Source organism: Pelophylax lessonae (genome assembly GCF_965119305.1).
Source record: "Pelophylax lessonae genome assembly, chromosome: 4".
NCBI classification, from domain to species: Eukaryota; Metazoa; Chordata; class Amphibia; order Anura; family Ranidae; genus Pelophylax; species Pelophylax lessonae.
The window spans coordinates 628,832,882-628,847,839 of NC_138771.1; the positions used below are offsets into that span (position 1 = coordinate 628,832,882).

General features: G+C 48.8%; 1 protein-coding gene across 1 annotated transcript in view; it reads right to left on the reverse strand.

The window, feature by feature from the left end:
* CNTROB (centrobin, centriole duplication and spindle assembly protein) overlaps positions 1–14,958 on the reverse strand; it is a 126,052-nt gene that overhangs the window by 39,992 nt on the left and 71,102 nt on the right. Inside the window, exons 7-12 of the mRNA XM_082255813.1 lie at positions 13,801–13,917; positions 13,623–13,721; positions 8,721–8,927; positions 4,020–4,166; positions 877–1,010; positions 564–689 (exon numbers count right to left, since the gene is read on the reverse strand). Coding sequence (XP_082111939.1) covers positions 564–689; positions 877–1,010; positions 4,020–4,166; positions 8,721–8,927; positions 13,623–13,721; positions 13,801–13,917 — 830 coding nt within the window. The remainder of the gene's footprint in view (positions 1–563; positions 690–876; positions 1,011–4,019; positions 4,167–8,720; positions 8,928–13,622; positions 13,722–13,800; positions 13,918–14,958) is intronic.

Sequence of the window (14,958 nt, forward strand, 5' to 3'; positions counted from 1 at the left end):
AGGGTAAAACATATAGAGGGAAGCTATGAGTCTGTTGTCTCCTTGCAGGGTGACACATATAGAGGGAAGCTAGGAGTCTGTTGTCTCCTTGCAGGGTGACACATATAGAGGGAAGCTATGAGTCTGTTGTCTTCTTGCAGGGTGACACATATAGAGGGAGGCTATGAGTCTGTTGTCTTCTTGCAGGGTGACACATATAGAGGGAAGCTATGAGTCTATATGTGTCACCCTGCAAGAAGACAACAGACTCATAGCCTCCCTCTATATGTGTCACCCTGCAAGAAGACAACAGACTCCTAGCTTCCCTCTATATGTGTCACCCTGCAAGAAGACAACAGAGGGAAGCTAGGAGTCTGTTGTCTTCTTGCAGGGTGACACATATAGAGGGAAGCTATGAGTCTGTTGTCTTCTTGAAGGGTGACACATATAGAGGGAAGCTATGAGTCTGTTGTCATCTTGCAGGGTGACACATATAGAGGGAAGCTATGAGTCTGTATTCCTCCTGCAGGTTGACACAGAAAGAAGATGTAACTGCATACTGCAAAAGCAACCCCGCTACTTACTTGTGTTCGTAGTCCAAGATGGTCTCACGGTGACGTCTCTCTCGCTCCTGGAATTCTGACTTGAACTGTGACAGCTGGTTGGACAGTTCAGTCTCATGCTGTGAAGCAAGATCCAGCAACTGTTTCCTGAGTGTCCAAAAAAATGAAGATAAACAAAATGCCAGATAAAATCCAAAAAGCTTTAAATGACTAAATTATAATCAACTAATTGATTTTTGTAGCTAAATCACTATCACCCACTGGCATGCATGCCGGCACCTTGTACCTAAATGCATACATCCGAATATGAAATGATATCTACAATATGTCATACCTGTGCTGTTCTCTCACACTGCTCAAATGCTGAGCGCTCTCTTCATGGAACGCGGCCAGCCTCTCCGTTATCTCCTCTTCCAATCGTATTTTGTGTTCGCTCTCTAATCGCACCTTCTCTGACTCATTACGTGCCTGCGAAGCAACACATGGTAATGACCACTTTAGGAACACAGAGAAACATCATTAGAGCAGATGTAAATCCTAAATCAATGACATACTGGACAAGGGGTGAGTGACAAGGGCATCTGCCCTGGGCACAATGTTTCACTGTAAGGATTGGAGGTGCCTTCCTTCTGCTACAAGGCTGACAGGAGTAGTGACATGGGCATCACTACTCCTGTCAGCCCAGCAGCGAGGAGGGGAAGATGGTAGAGCAGGGAAAAGGTGCGGGCTGTGCTCTCTCTAGCTCCTCCCTCCTGTCAGCCCATCGCTGGGAGCAGAGAGGAGGGGGAAGAGGGGAGAGCAGGGAGAAGGTGCGGGCTGTGTTCTCTCTCCCCACTCTCTGCCAGTGCAGAGCTCCTAGATTAACAAGCCGGCAGTGGTGTTCACAGAAATACAGGAGTGCTTCACTGGTAGGAAGGAGGAGGGGGACAGGGAGCACAGCCCATAACTTAGTGTAGAAGTGTCCAGAAGAGCTGGGAGTGGGGGGAGAGAGAGTTGGGAGAATGCAGGGCTGTGCTCTCTCTATTTAGCTCCTCCCTCCTGTCAGTGCAGAGCTCCTATAGCCGGTAAACTCTTCTGTCGGTTTCTGCATATAGGTGTACGGACAGCTCTGGCAGAACAAATTACAGGTAGGGGGGCTGGTAAGTAAACCCTAAAAAAATCCTGATCGGTCAGTGGACCTGTATACAGAAGCCGGCAGCATTGTCCCCAGCGCTGCCCCAATCGGACAGCAGCCTCTGAGGGTATGAATGGCTTTGAATACTTTCATCCCCATTGGTTATGTATAGCTTGAAGGTAAACAAAGCCATACATGTGAAGGTAGAAACCTGAAGGGAGGACAATGGTGACTGAATACTGTAATGTAGGGGGGTACTGTGATGTGAAGACGGGCCGCTATGAAGCAAAGGGGAGGGGCTCTGTGATGTAAATGGGGGGATGTTGATGTGAAGGGGAGGACTGATGATACGGATGTAAAGGGGGGACTGTGATGTGATGGGGGAACGAGGACACTGATGTAAAAGGGGGGCTGTGATGTTAAAGGGGGGGACTGCAATATAAAGGTGGGCTGTATTGTAAATGGGGGTTGTAAAGGGGGGACTGTAATGTAAAGAGGAGCGCTGTGATGAAAAGCTGGGCTGCTATGAAGTAAAGGGGGGCTGTGCTGTGAAGGGGGAATAAGGACACTTTTGTAAAAGGGGGGCTGTGATGTGAAGGGGTAATGATGACACTAATGAAAATAGGGGGGCTGCAATGGGAAGGTGGAACAAGGACACTGATGTAAAAGGGGTCTGTGATGTTAAAGGGGGGCTGTATTGTAAATGAGGGTTGCATTGTAAAGGGGGGACTATAATGTAAAGAGGAGCCCTGTGATAAAAAGCTGGGCTGCTATGAAGTAAAGGGGGGCTGTGTTGTGAAGGGGGAACAAGGATACTGCTGTAAAAGGGGGGCTGTGATGTGAAGGGGGAATGAGGAAACTGATGTAAAAAGGGGGGCTGTGATGTGAAGGGGGAATGAGGAAACTGATGTAAAAAGGGGGGCTGTAATGTGAAAGGGAAACAATGACACTGATGTAAAAGGGGGGCTGTGATGTGAAAGGGGAGGCTGCAATATAAAGGGGGGCTGTATTGTAAATGAGGGTTGTATTGTAAAGGGGGGACTGTAATGTAAAGAGGAGCGCTGTGATGAAAAGCTGGGCTGCTATGAAGTAAAGGGGAGGGATGTGATGTGAAAGGGGAACAAGGACACTGCTGTAAAAGGGGGGCTGTTATGTGAAGGGGGAATGAGGAAACCAATGTAAAAAGGGGGGCTGTGATATGAAAGGGGAACAATGACACTGATGTAAAAGGGGGGCTGTGATGTGAAAGGGAAACAATGACACTGCTGTTAAAGGGGGGCTGTGATATGAAAGGGGAACAATGACACTGCTGTAAAGGGGGGCTGCGATGTGAAAGGGGAACAATGACACTGCTGTAAAGGGGGGCTGTGATGTGAAAGGGGAACAATGACACTGATGTAAAAGGGGGGCTTTGATATGAAAGGGGAACAATGACACTGCTGTAAAAGGGGGGCTGCGATGTGAAAGGGGAACAATGACACTGCTGTAAAGGGGGGCTGTGATGTGAAAGGGGAACAATGACACTGATGTAAAAGGGGGGCTTTGATATGAAAGGGGAACAATGACACTGCTGTAAAGGGGGGCTGTGATGTGAAAGGGGAACAATGACACTGCTGTAAAAGGGGGGCTGTGATGTGAAGGGGGAACAATGACACTGCTGTAAAATGGGGCTGTGATATGAAAGGGGAACAATGACACTGCTGTAAAAGAGGGGCTGTGATGTGAAAGGGGAACAAGGACACTGCTGTAAAAGGGGGGCTGTGATTTGAAAGGGGAACAATGACACTGCTGTAAAAGGGGGGCTGTGATGTGAAGGGGGAATGAGGAAACTGTTGTAAAAGGGGGGCTGTGATGTGAAGGGGGAATGAGGAAACTGATGTAAAAGGGGGGCTGTGATGTTAAGGGGGGGCTGCAATATAAAGGGGGGCTGTAATGTAAATGAGGGTTGTATTGTAAAGGGGGGACTGTAATTTAAAGAGGAGCGCTGTGATGAAAACCTGGGCTGCTTTGAAGTAAAAGGGGGGCTGTGCTGTGAAGGGGGAATGAGGAAACTGATGTAAAAAGGGGGGCTGTGCTGTGAAGGGGGGAATGAGGAAACTGATGTAAAAAGGGGGGCTGTGATGTGAAGGGGGAACAATGACATTGATGTAAAAGGGAGGCTGTGATGTGAAAGGGGAACAATGACATTGATGTAAAAGGGGGGCTGTGATGTGAAAGGGGAACAATGACATTGATGTAAAAGGGGGGCTGTGATGTGTAAGGTATGATATTTAAAAGCACTAGGTGAGGGGGGATGGGGACCCAACATATCATCTCTTTTCCTAATTTTGCAGCACGGGAGAATGATTCTGATTGGCCGTTACCTTCTCTAAGTTGAGCTCCATCAGCAGAGTATCTCTCTCTCTGTGCGATGACTGCAGTTCTCTCTCTAAGTGCAGGACGTCACTCTGCTGGGAGGACAGAGCCAGCTGTAACTGCTGAGACTTCTGGGTCTCCTGCTGGGTCAGAACCTGTGTGAAAGGGATTCAAATGGCAGAGATTAGCAGATGAGCAGCCTGGGGGCCTTCACACTGCTGGGGAACCTCAAATCACAGCACGACTTAAAGGTTGAGATGTCGACAATCTGTGCAAGTTACACGCTTACAAGTCCAAAGGAAGACATTCTCATGGTACAGAAATGTATAGGACGTTCTATCATTTAACCACTTTAAGACCAGGAGGATTTGCCCCCTTAATGACCAGGCCATATTTTGTGATTCAGCGCTGCATTACATTAACGGACAATTGCGTGGTTGTGCGACGCTGTACCCAAATAAAATTGACGTCCTTTTTTCTCACAAATAGAGCTTTCTTTTGGTGGTATTTGACCACCTGTGTAATTTTAATTTTTTGCACTATAAACAAAAAAAAGAGCGACAATTTTGAAAAAAAAAAAACAATATTTTTCACATTCTGCTATATGAGATTCTCAAAATCAAAATTCTTTAACATTTTAGGCCAATTTGTTTTCTGCTACATATTTTTGTTAAAAAAAAAAAAATTGCAATAAGTGTATTTTGATTGGTTTGCACAAAAGTTATCGCGTCTACTAACTGCGGGAAAGATTTATGTCATTTTTATTGTTGTTTTTTTTTTACTAGTAATGACAGCGATCTGCGATTTTTTGCGGGACTGCGACATTGCGGTGGACGGATCGGATCCCTGACTGACATTTTTTTTACACTTTTGGGGAGACCAGTGACATTACTTCAGTAATCAGTGCTAAAAATATGCACTGTTGCTGTAATATTGACATTGGCAGGGAAGGGGTTAACCTAGGGGTGATCAAAAGGTTAAGTGTGAGCCTAGGGGAGTGTTTACCAACTGTATGGGCGAGGGGCTTGTAAAATGATCATAGAGACCTGTGATCCTATATAGAAGGATCACAGGCGCTCTGCGATCATATCAGAGAGAAGAACGGTCAGCTGTGTTTACAACAGCTGACCGTCCTCTCTCAGCGGGGAGCGATCGCGGGTGTCAGGTGGCAATCGCAGCCCCCGGCCCCATGCATCCCCGCTGCCTAGTGGGGGCGGAAGCGTGCCGGCGCGCGCCCCCCAGCAGCACGTGCGCGACCGACGTAGGGCTATGTCAGTTCGAGCAGGAGAGGCAGCCTGCGACAGTTAATCTGCGGCAGGCGGTCTTAATGTGGTTAAGGGATTAGTTAACCTTCCACAAAACATGAAAAATTACTAACACCCTCCCCACACGCCGGTATCCACTGAACTTACCATGGATGATTATCTTTCATTGCCCACGCTAGTTGATGTAGCATGCTGCTGCTGTCCTTCTCTTCTCACAGCTGTCAGAGGGTGATCTTAGCCCCTCCCCTCTGCAGTGTTCAGAGCGGGTCAAGGAAGCGCAGAGTATCATATTATAATTGTGTGAAATACCTTTGTTACAGCACTCAGCGTTTCCGTGACCCCCAGCTGTCAGGGGGGGGAGAAGAGAAGGAAAGCAGGGGGAGATAAGCTGAGCGCCGAGCAGCACTGTAACAAAGGTATTTCACACAATTATAATATAATACTCTGCGCTTTCGTGACCCGCTCTGAACACTGCAGAGGGGAGGGGCTGGGATCCCCTGCTGTCAGGGGGGGAGATGAGAAGGAAAGCAGCGGGAGATCAGCTGAGCGCCGAGCGGCACTGCACTGAAGGTATTACACACAATTATAATATAATACTCGGCGCTTCCGTGACCCGCTCTGAACACTGCAGAGGGGAGGGGCTGAGATCCCCCGCTGACAGCTATGAGAAGAGAAGGACAGCAGCAGATCAGCTGAGCGCCGAGTATTATATTATGATTGTGTGAAATACCTTCGTTACAGCGCCGCTCTGCGCTTCCATGACCTCCAGCTGTCAGCGGGGGAGAAGAAAAGGAGAGCAGCGGGAGATCAGCTGAGCGGCGCTGTACTGAAGATATTTCACACAATTATAATACAGAAACACACTGGACATTATATAAAACAGTAATAGAGTGGGTTCTAGGATTTTACAACCACTTTTACTCAGTTCACACAGGGGATTCCTGGCAGGCAGGGAGGGAGAGAAGACAGCACATTACATGATAAGACCTACCCCGAAAATAAACCCTACCGTGTCTTTTGGTGCCAAAATTAATATAAAGACCCGGGCTTAATTTCGGGGACACTCTGTACTTGCTTGATGTGAACACTTCCTATTGGCTTTCCCACAGTGGGGGCCTCTCAGGACCCACAACAAGGGTCTGCAGCAGTGATGTCAGCGTGAGGGGACATTTGGGTCGGCGCAGGCACATCTGCAGCTCTGGATTCGTGGTACCTGCAGTGGAAGCCAGAAACAGCCCCAGAGATGGACCCAAACACAGCACCGCTGAGGAACCCTGAGATGTACCCAAACACAGCACCGCTGAGGAACCCAGAGATGGACCCAAACACAGCACAGCTGAGGAACCCAGAGATGTACCCAAACACAGCACCGCTGAGGAACCCAGAGATGGACCCAAACACAGCACCGCTGAGGAACCCTGAGATGGACCCAAACACAGCACCGCTGAGGAACCCAGAGATGGACCCAAACACAGCACCGCTGACGAACCCAGAGATGGACCCAAACACAGCACCGCTGACGAACCCAGAGATGGACCCAAACACAGCACTGCTGAGGAACCCAGCGATGGACCCAAACACAGCACCACTGAGGAACCCAGAGATGGACCCAAACATAGCACCGCTGAGGAACCCAGAGATGGACCCAAACACAGCACCGCTGAGGAACCCAGAGATTGTCCTCCAACCCTCTCTGCCAATCCCTTCATTGGCTTCCACTCACCCAACGAATAAAATTCAAAGTGCTAACAATAGTTTACAAAGCCATCCACAACTCTGCCCCCAGCTACATCACTAACCTGATCTCAAAATATCAACCTAGCCGCTCTCTTCGGTCCTCCCAAGACCTCCTGCTCTCTAGCTCCCTTGTCACCTCTTCCCATACTCGCCTCCAGGATTTCTCCAGAGCTTCTCCCATTCTTTGGAACTCTCTACCCCAATCTGTCCGACTGTCCCCTAATCTATCCATCTTTAGACGATCCCTGAAAACCCTTCTCTTTAAAGAAGCCTACCCGGCTACTAACTAATAACGCTGTTTCTCTTGCTCCATCAGCTCATCCCCCACAGCTATTGCCTTTTGTATCAATTGACCCTCCCTTTTAGATTGTAAGCTCTAACGAACAGGGCCCTCTGATTCCTTTTGTTCCAAATTGTAGTGTAACTGTAATGTCTGCCCTCATTTTGTTAAGCGCTGCGCAAACTGTTGGCGCTATATAAATCCTGTATAATAATAATAATAATGGACCCAAAGACAGCACCGCTGAGGAACCCAGAGATGGACCCAAACACAGCACCACTGAGAAACCCAGAGATGGACCCAAACACAGCACCGCTGAGGAACCCAGAGATGGACCCAAACACAGCACCGCTGAGGAACCCAGAGATGGACCCAAACACAGCACCGCTGAGGAACATAGAGATGGACCCAAACACAGCACCGCTGAGGAACCCAGAGATGGACCCAAACACAGCACCGCTGAGGAACCCAGAGATGGACCCAAACACAGCACCGCTGAGAAACCCAGAGATGGACCCAAACACAGCACCGCTGAGGAACCCAGAGATGGACCCAAACACAGCACCACTGAGGAACCCAGAGATGGACCCAAACACAGCACCGCTGAGAAACCCAGAGATGGACCCAAATACAGCACCGCTGAGGAACCCAGAGATGGAACCAAACACAGCACCGCTGGGGAACCCAGAGATGGAACCAAAACACAGCACCGCTGAGGAACCCAGAGATGGAACCAAATACAGCACCGCTGAGGAGCCCAGAGATGGAACCAAATACAGCACCGCTGAGGAGCCCAGAGATGGACCCAAACACTGCACCGCTAAGGAACCCAGAGATGGACCCAAACACAGCACCGCTGAGGAACCCAGAGATGGACCCAAACACAGCACCGCTGAGGAACCCAGAGATGGACCCAAACACAGCACCGCTGAGGAACCCAGAGATGGACCCAAACACAGCACCGCTGAGGAACCCAGAGATGGACCCAAACACAGCACCGCTGAGGAACCCAGAGATGGACCCAAACACAGCACCGCTGAGATGGACCCAAACACAGCACCGCTGAGGAACCCAGAGATGGACCCAAACACAGCACCGCTGAGGAACCCAGATGTAGGTCAGTATAATCAAGGAAAAAAAAAACCCACAGGATGGGGGAGGAGGGGTTAATATTTACCAGGAGATGAGCTTTAAAGATTCTAAAAGGAAGGAGTAATTGCTTGCACACATAATAGACATGCATTAGAAAACCTGCCCTCCCTAAAATATCAATATGTTGCAAGCCCTGCCCCCCTTAATCTGTACACTATTCATGACAAAGTAACGTAAAGGGGAAACAATCATACATATATTAGTAGATTTGTCTTTGGGTTGTTGCAATGTACCGTATATCATTTTTTTATTGAATGGCCGTTTTTGGTTCTCACCTTCTCCTTCTCCAGCTCTGTCCTCCCCTCCTCCTGCACTCTCCTGCACTCCTCCTGCAGCTCCCTCTCCCTGTCTTCCCAGGTCTTCTGCTGTTCCTGCATTCTGTATTGTAGTGAGTGCAGCTCTTCGCGCTCCTCCGTTCGAGCCGCTTTCTCAGCCTCCTGTTCAGACTCCAACTGGGCAACTCTGGCAGCGTGCTCATCAACCTGCATGGAGTAGATGTTACAGATATTCTTACACCCAGGAATGAACAAAGTGCACTCGTCAATAAATGTTATAAAGGGAAAATATTCGTGTTTTCTGTGAGATCATGCTTTGCGCTAATGTGTTTTTTTTAACCAGTTCTGAACCAGAAGGATTTGCCCCCTTATTGTCCAGGGCATTTTTTGCGTAACGGCAATGCGTCACCTTAACCGACAATTGCGCGGTCGTGCAATGCTGTACCTAAATAAAATTGACATCCTTTTTTTCCCACAAATAGAGCTTTCTTTTGGTGGTATTTGATCACCTGTGGGATTTTTATTTTTTGCGCTATAAACAAAAAAAGAGCGACAATTCTAAAAAAAAAAAAAAAAAAAAAAAAAAAACAACAACATTTTTCACATTCTGCTATATAACATTCCCAAAAAAAAAAAAAAAGTTTTTAGGCCAATTTGTATTCTGCTACATATTTTGGGTAAAAAAAAAACAAATAAATCGCAATAAGCGTATTTTGATTGGCTTGAGCAAAAGTTATCGCGTCTACAAACTACAGGAAATATGTCATTTTTTATTTTTACTAGTAATGGCGGCGATCTGCGATTTTTAGTGGGACTGTGACATTGCGGCGGACAGATCGGACCCCCTAACTGACAATTTTTACACTTTTGGGGGGGACCAGTGACATTACTACACTAATCACTGCTACAAATATGCACTGTTACTGTAATAAGGACACTGGCAGGGAAGAGGTTAACACAATGGTGTTTAAAGGGTGAAGTGTGAGCCTAGAAGGTGTTTTCTAACTGTATGGGGGATGGACTAGTGAAATGACCACAGAGACCTGTGATCCTACATAGAAGGATCACAGGCGCTCTGTGATCATTTCAGAGAGAACAACGGTCTGCTATGTTTACAACAGCTGACCGTCCTCTCTTGGCGGGGAGCGATCGCGGGTGCCCAGCGGCAATTCGTGCCGATGGTCTCATGCATCTGCATCCCCGCCCCCCCCCCCCCAGGACCGCTCTCGTGAATCGCCGGCGGGAGGTCGGCAAGCAGTTAAAGCGGAGTTCCGGGCACAAAATTGACCTAATCGATTTTGTGCCCATCTGATTTCTTTGCTTCACCTGAATAGGAATTGGATAGTTAGGATTATTTTTTTTTTTTACTTACCTTGTAATTGTAGAAAGAAATACTCACCTATTTTCCACTTCCTCCCTCTGTGGCCGCGGCCCGCGCCGTCACTTCCGGTTTGCAATGATTCCTGGGAGCTGAACGTCATCGCTCCCAGGAATCAATGCGACGGCACCGACCCCGCTCGTCACTTCCGGTGCGACGCCGCACTCCCTGCTAAACAGCTTCTGGGCATGCCCAGAAGCTGTGGAGGAATGCGGCGCCGCACCGGAAGTGACGAGAGGGGCCGGTGCAGGCGCATTCTGGGAGAAGAAGACGCGGAAGAGGACGCAGAAGAGGATCGCGCTGGCTTCAGCTGCCCACAACAGAGATGGCAACGCTGGAGAAGAAATTTTATAAGTGAGTATTTCTTCTTGCAGGTAAGTGCGAACCGGGACAGATCAGAGGCTAGCCATTGTGGAATGTACTAGCCCTGACTGTCCCGGGGGTATGTTCATTGAAAAATGTTTCTGTGCCCGGAACTCCGCTTTAAAGCAGATAAAAAAATGTCAGATTCCCCAGGAGCTTTTGTCATGGCCTCAATCACATGGCACTGCAATTTCCTATTAGACATTGTTGATATTTACATATTGCCATTATATGGCCATTACAGACAAATATATACGGATCTGGATGCGCTTGCCTCCTCTTTTTTTCCATGCTACCAAATCCAGCTCAAATTTACCTTGCTGTGTGTAGCTATGTGTATGGGCCCATAGGCTTACTTTGTGCTGCGTTACAAAACTATACGCTGTAAACATCTGAACAAACGTTTTTTATGTCTGTGTAACTTAGCTCATATTCTGCAAGTATGCACAGCATATTTGCACATTATGGCACACGTAACTTGTAAAGTGACCTTCTCCGGTCCTGCATCATCTGAGATCGTTCATGCTAGGGCTGGGCGATAAAACGATACCGATAGGTATCGCGATAGTCCCGTGCTCGATAGCAATAAGAAAACTTGAACGATAAATCGAAAAGTCCGATCCGACGGGTTTAAACTTTTAAAAATGGCGCCGCCCGGCGCCAACACGTCATTGCGCACGCGCCGCCGCCGCTCGGGAGAGGCCGGGAATAGCCGAAATTACACGAGCGGTGGCGGCGGGTGCGCAATGATGTATCGGCGCCGGGCGGCGCCATTTTTAAAACGAAGGCGCCTCTGGAACAGGTAAGTGAAACAGCTTCACTACCTGCCGTTATGCAGGGCTGCGGGCACACTACAAGGGATGCAGTGCTGCGGGCATGGTCTACCTGTACCATGCCCACAGCACTGCATCTCCTGTAGTATGCCCACAACCACGGATCCTCTTGTACCATGCCAGTACCCTGCATTCTCCTGCACCATGCCAGCCACCCTGCATTCTCCTGCACCATGCCAGTACCCTGCATTCTCCTGCACCATGCCAGTCACCCTGCATTCTGCTGCACCATGCCAGCCACCCTGCATTCTCCTGCACCATGCCAGCCACCCTGCATTCTCCTGCACCATGCCAGCCACCCTGCATTCTCCTGCACCATGCCAGTCACCCTGCATTCTCCTGCACCATGCCAGTCACCCTGCATTCTCCTGCACCATGCCAGACACCCTGCATTCTCCTGCACCATGCCAGTGCCCTGCATTCTCCTGCACCATGCCAGTCACCCTGCATTCACCTGCACCATGCCAGTACCCTGCATTCTCCTGCACCATGCCAGTCACCCTGCATTCACCTGCACCATGCCAGTCACCCTGCATTCTCCTGCACCATGCCAGTCACCCTGCATTCTCCTGCACCATGCCAGTCACCCTGCATTCTCCTGCACCATGCCAGTACCCTGCATTCTCCTGCACCATGCCAGTCACCCTGCATTCTCCTGCACCATGCCCGCCACCCTGCATTCTCACCCTAGGGTCCTTATTTTAAATGGGTAATAAAAAATATCAATATATATCGATATCGACCGATATGAAACACTGATATCGTGATACAGTTTTCAGCCAGATCGCCCAGCCCTAGTTCATGCTTCCATTTTTTTCTCCATCATCCTCCAGAATCAGCAGCCTTGATTGGCTGGGTCTTGGATGACTTATCTCCTATGCATGCGAGTAAACCTGTCCTGCCATCCAGCACTGAGCTTGGCATGTGTGGCTATCAGTGAACGCTTTGTAAAAAAAAACTTCTATCTGGTGAAAAGATTTTATGGCAGAAGAGACACGAAGAGCCTTTTTTTCCATAAATATCTATCTGCTACCAATTTCTTACATTTCAGGTTAAGATCAGCTTTAACCACTTAAGCCCCGGAGGATTTGGCTGCTCAAAGACCAGGGCCTATTTTGCGATTCGGCACTGCGTGAATGTAACGGACAATTGCGCGGTCGTGTAACGCTGTACCCAGATTAAATTGATGTCCTTTTTTCCCCACAAACAGAGCTTTCTTTTGGTGGTATTTGATCACCTGTGCGATTTTTACTTTTTGCGCTATAAACAAAAAAAGAGCAACAATTTTGAAAAAATAACAATATTTTTCACATTTTTTTTATATGAAATTCTCAAAAAAAAATGTAAAAATCAAAATTTTTTAACATTTTAGGCCATTTTGTTCTCTGCTACATATTTTTGGTAAAAAAAAAAAAAAAAAAAAAAAAAAAAAAAAATCGCAATAAGCGTATTTTGATTGGTTTGCGCAAAAGTTATTGCGTTTACTAACTACGGGAAAGATTTATGTCACTTTTATTGTTTTTTTTTTTAAACTAGTAATGGCGGCGATCTGCGATTTTTCTAGCGGGACTGTGACAATTCGGCGGACAGATCGGACCCTTGACTGACATTTTTGGGGTTACCAGTGACATTACTACAGTAATCAGTGCTATAAATATGCACTGTTACTGTAAAAATGACACTGGCAGGGAAGGGGTTAACTTTATTGGTGATCAAGGGGTTAAGTGTGTCCCTAGGGGCGTGATTATAAATGTCAGGGGGCGTGGCTTGTTAGATCATCACAGAGACATACGATCCTACATAGCAGGTTTACATAGCCTCAGTAATGATCTAAGGGAGAATGACAGACGGCTGTGTTTACATCAGCCGTCTGTCTTTCTCCCTCTCCTGAGCGTGATCGCGAGTGGCCGGCGGACATCGGAGCCGCCGGTCACACGCGCAAAGAAGGCAGGGAACGAGCAGGGGCGGGAGCACGGCGCGCTCGCCCCCTACAGGCTCATGGGCGAGTGACGTACCCATACGTCACTTTGCCCAGGAGAGGCTGACTGCCGCAGTACGTAGTCGTGCGGCAGTCGGCAAGTGGTTAAAGTTGAATTCCCAGGGCCCTCTGATTCCTCCTGTATTGACTTGTATTGTAACTGTACTGTCTGCCCTCATGTTGTATAAAGAGCTGTGCAGAATGTTGGCACTATATATATATATATTCTGTATAATAATAATAACTCCATCCAAACAGCTTAATACACGTTAATGGGAGCTGTGTGGTCAACAGGACATGAAAATACCCCCAACAGAAATGCAGACCACAAGAAAATGTTAATCCCTCACCTGTTTCTGCAGTTCTAATTGGCGATCGTCTGCTGCGTGCTTCTCTCTCTCCAGGGACTCCAAGACCTCAGACAGCTCCTGCTGCACCTGGCTTAGTGCCTGAAAAATAGAGCTGACTATAAGAGAAGAGCTTGTGTAGAATGAAGGCCCTACTCAATATGGCCGACCTCTGGCTCACCTTTTGATCTTTGGATCTGGCTCTCTCTGCTTCTTCCTTCTCCTGCTTAAGACGACGCAAAGCCTCCTCACGCTGAAGCTCCTGCTGCTTCCAACCTCCCACCACCATGGCCAGAGTCTGGAAAGGAAAAAGCCATCAAAACCCAGGTGTACCTTTTCATGATTTCTACCTGTGATACATAACATATATCAGATAGGGTTAAGGGTAGGGATAGACTGATTATCGGCAAGGCTGATATATCGGGGGCCGATATGCATTTTACCCGATATATCGGTATCGGCCTTGGAACTGTCCGATATTTTTGTGACGTCATTCTGCCTTCTTAGGCTGCCTCCCTCACCTTGGACAGCTTCATCTGGAGTCAGGACTATTCTTGCGGGAGTGTATCACAGCCATACACCCACCCACAGCAGCCCAGTGCCAGCCAGCCAACCACATCCACAGGCCCTGTACCAGCCAGCCAGCCACAGGCACTGTACCAGCGAGCCAGCCACCACCCACAGCCCTGTACCAGCCAGCCAGCCAGCCACCCACCCACAGGCCCTGTACCAGCCAGCCACCCACAGCCCCTGTGCCAGCCAGCCACCCACCACAGGGTGTCAGACAGCCAGCTATCCACCACAGGGTGCCAGACAGCCACCCACCCACAGGCCCTGTACCAGCCAGCCAGCCACAGGCACTGTACCAGCGAGCCAGCCACCACCCACAGGCCCTGTACCAGCCAGCCAGCCACCCACCCACAGGCCCTGTACCAGCCAGCCACCCACAGCCCCTGTGCCAGTCAGCCACCCACCACAGGGTGTCAGACAGCCAGCTATCCACCACAGGGTGCCAGACAGCCACCCACCCACAGGCCCTGTACCAGCCAGCCACCCACAGCCCCTGTGCCAGCCAGCCACCCACCACAGGGTGCCAGACAGCCAGACACCCACAGGCCCTGTACCAGCCAGCCACCAACAGCCCCTCCCCTGTGCCAGCCACCCACCCACCCACCACACAGTGCCAGCCAACCACCCACTCACCACAGGGTGCCAGCAAGCCAGCCATTAAGCATTAAACAAAAAATAACATGTTCAGTAGCAGATTTGTGTCAAAAATTGTCTTTATTTTTCAAAACTTTAAATGTACAAAATATCAATACGTTGTGACCAAAATATC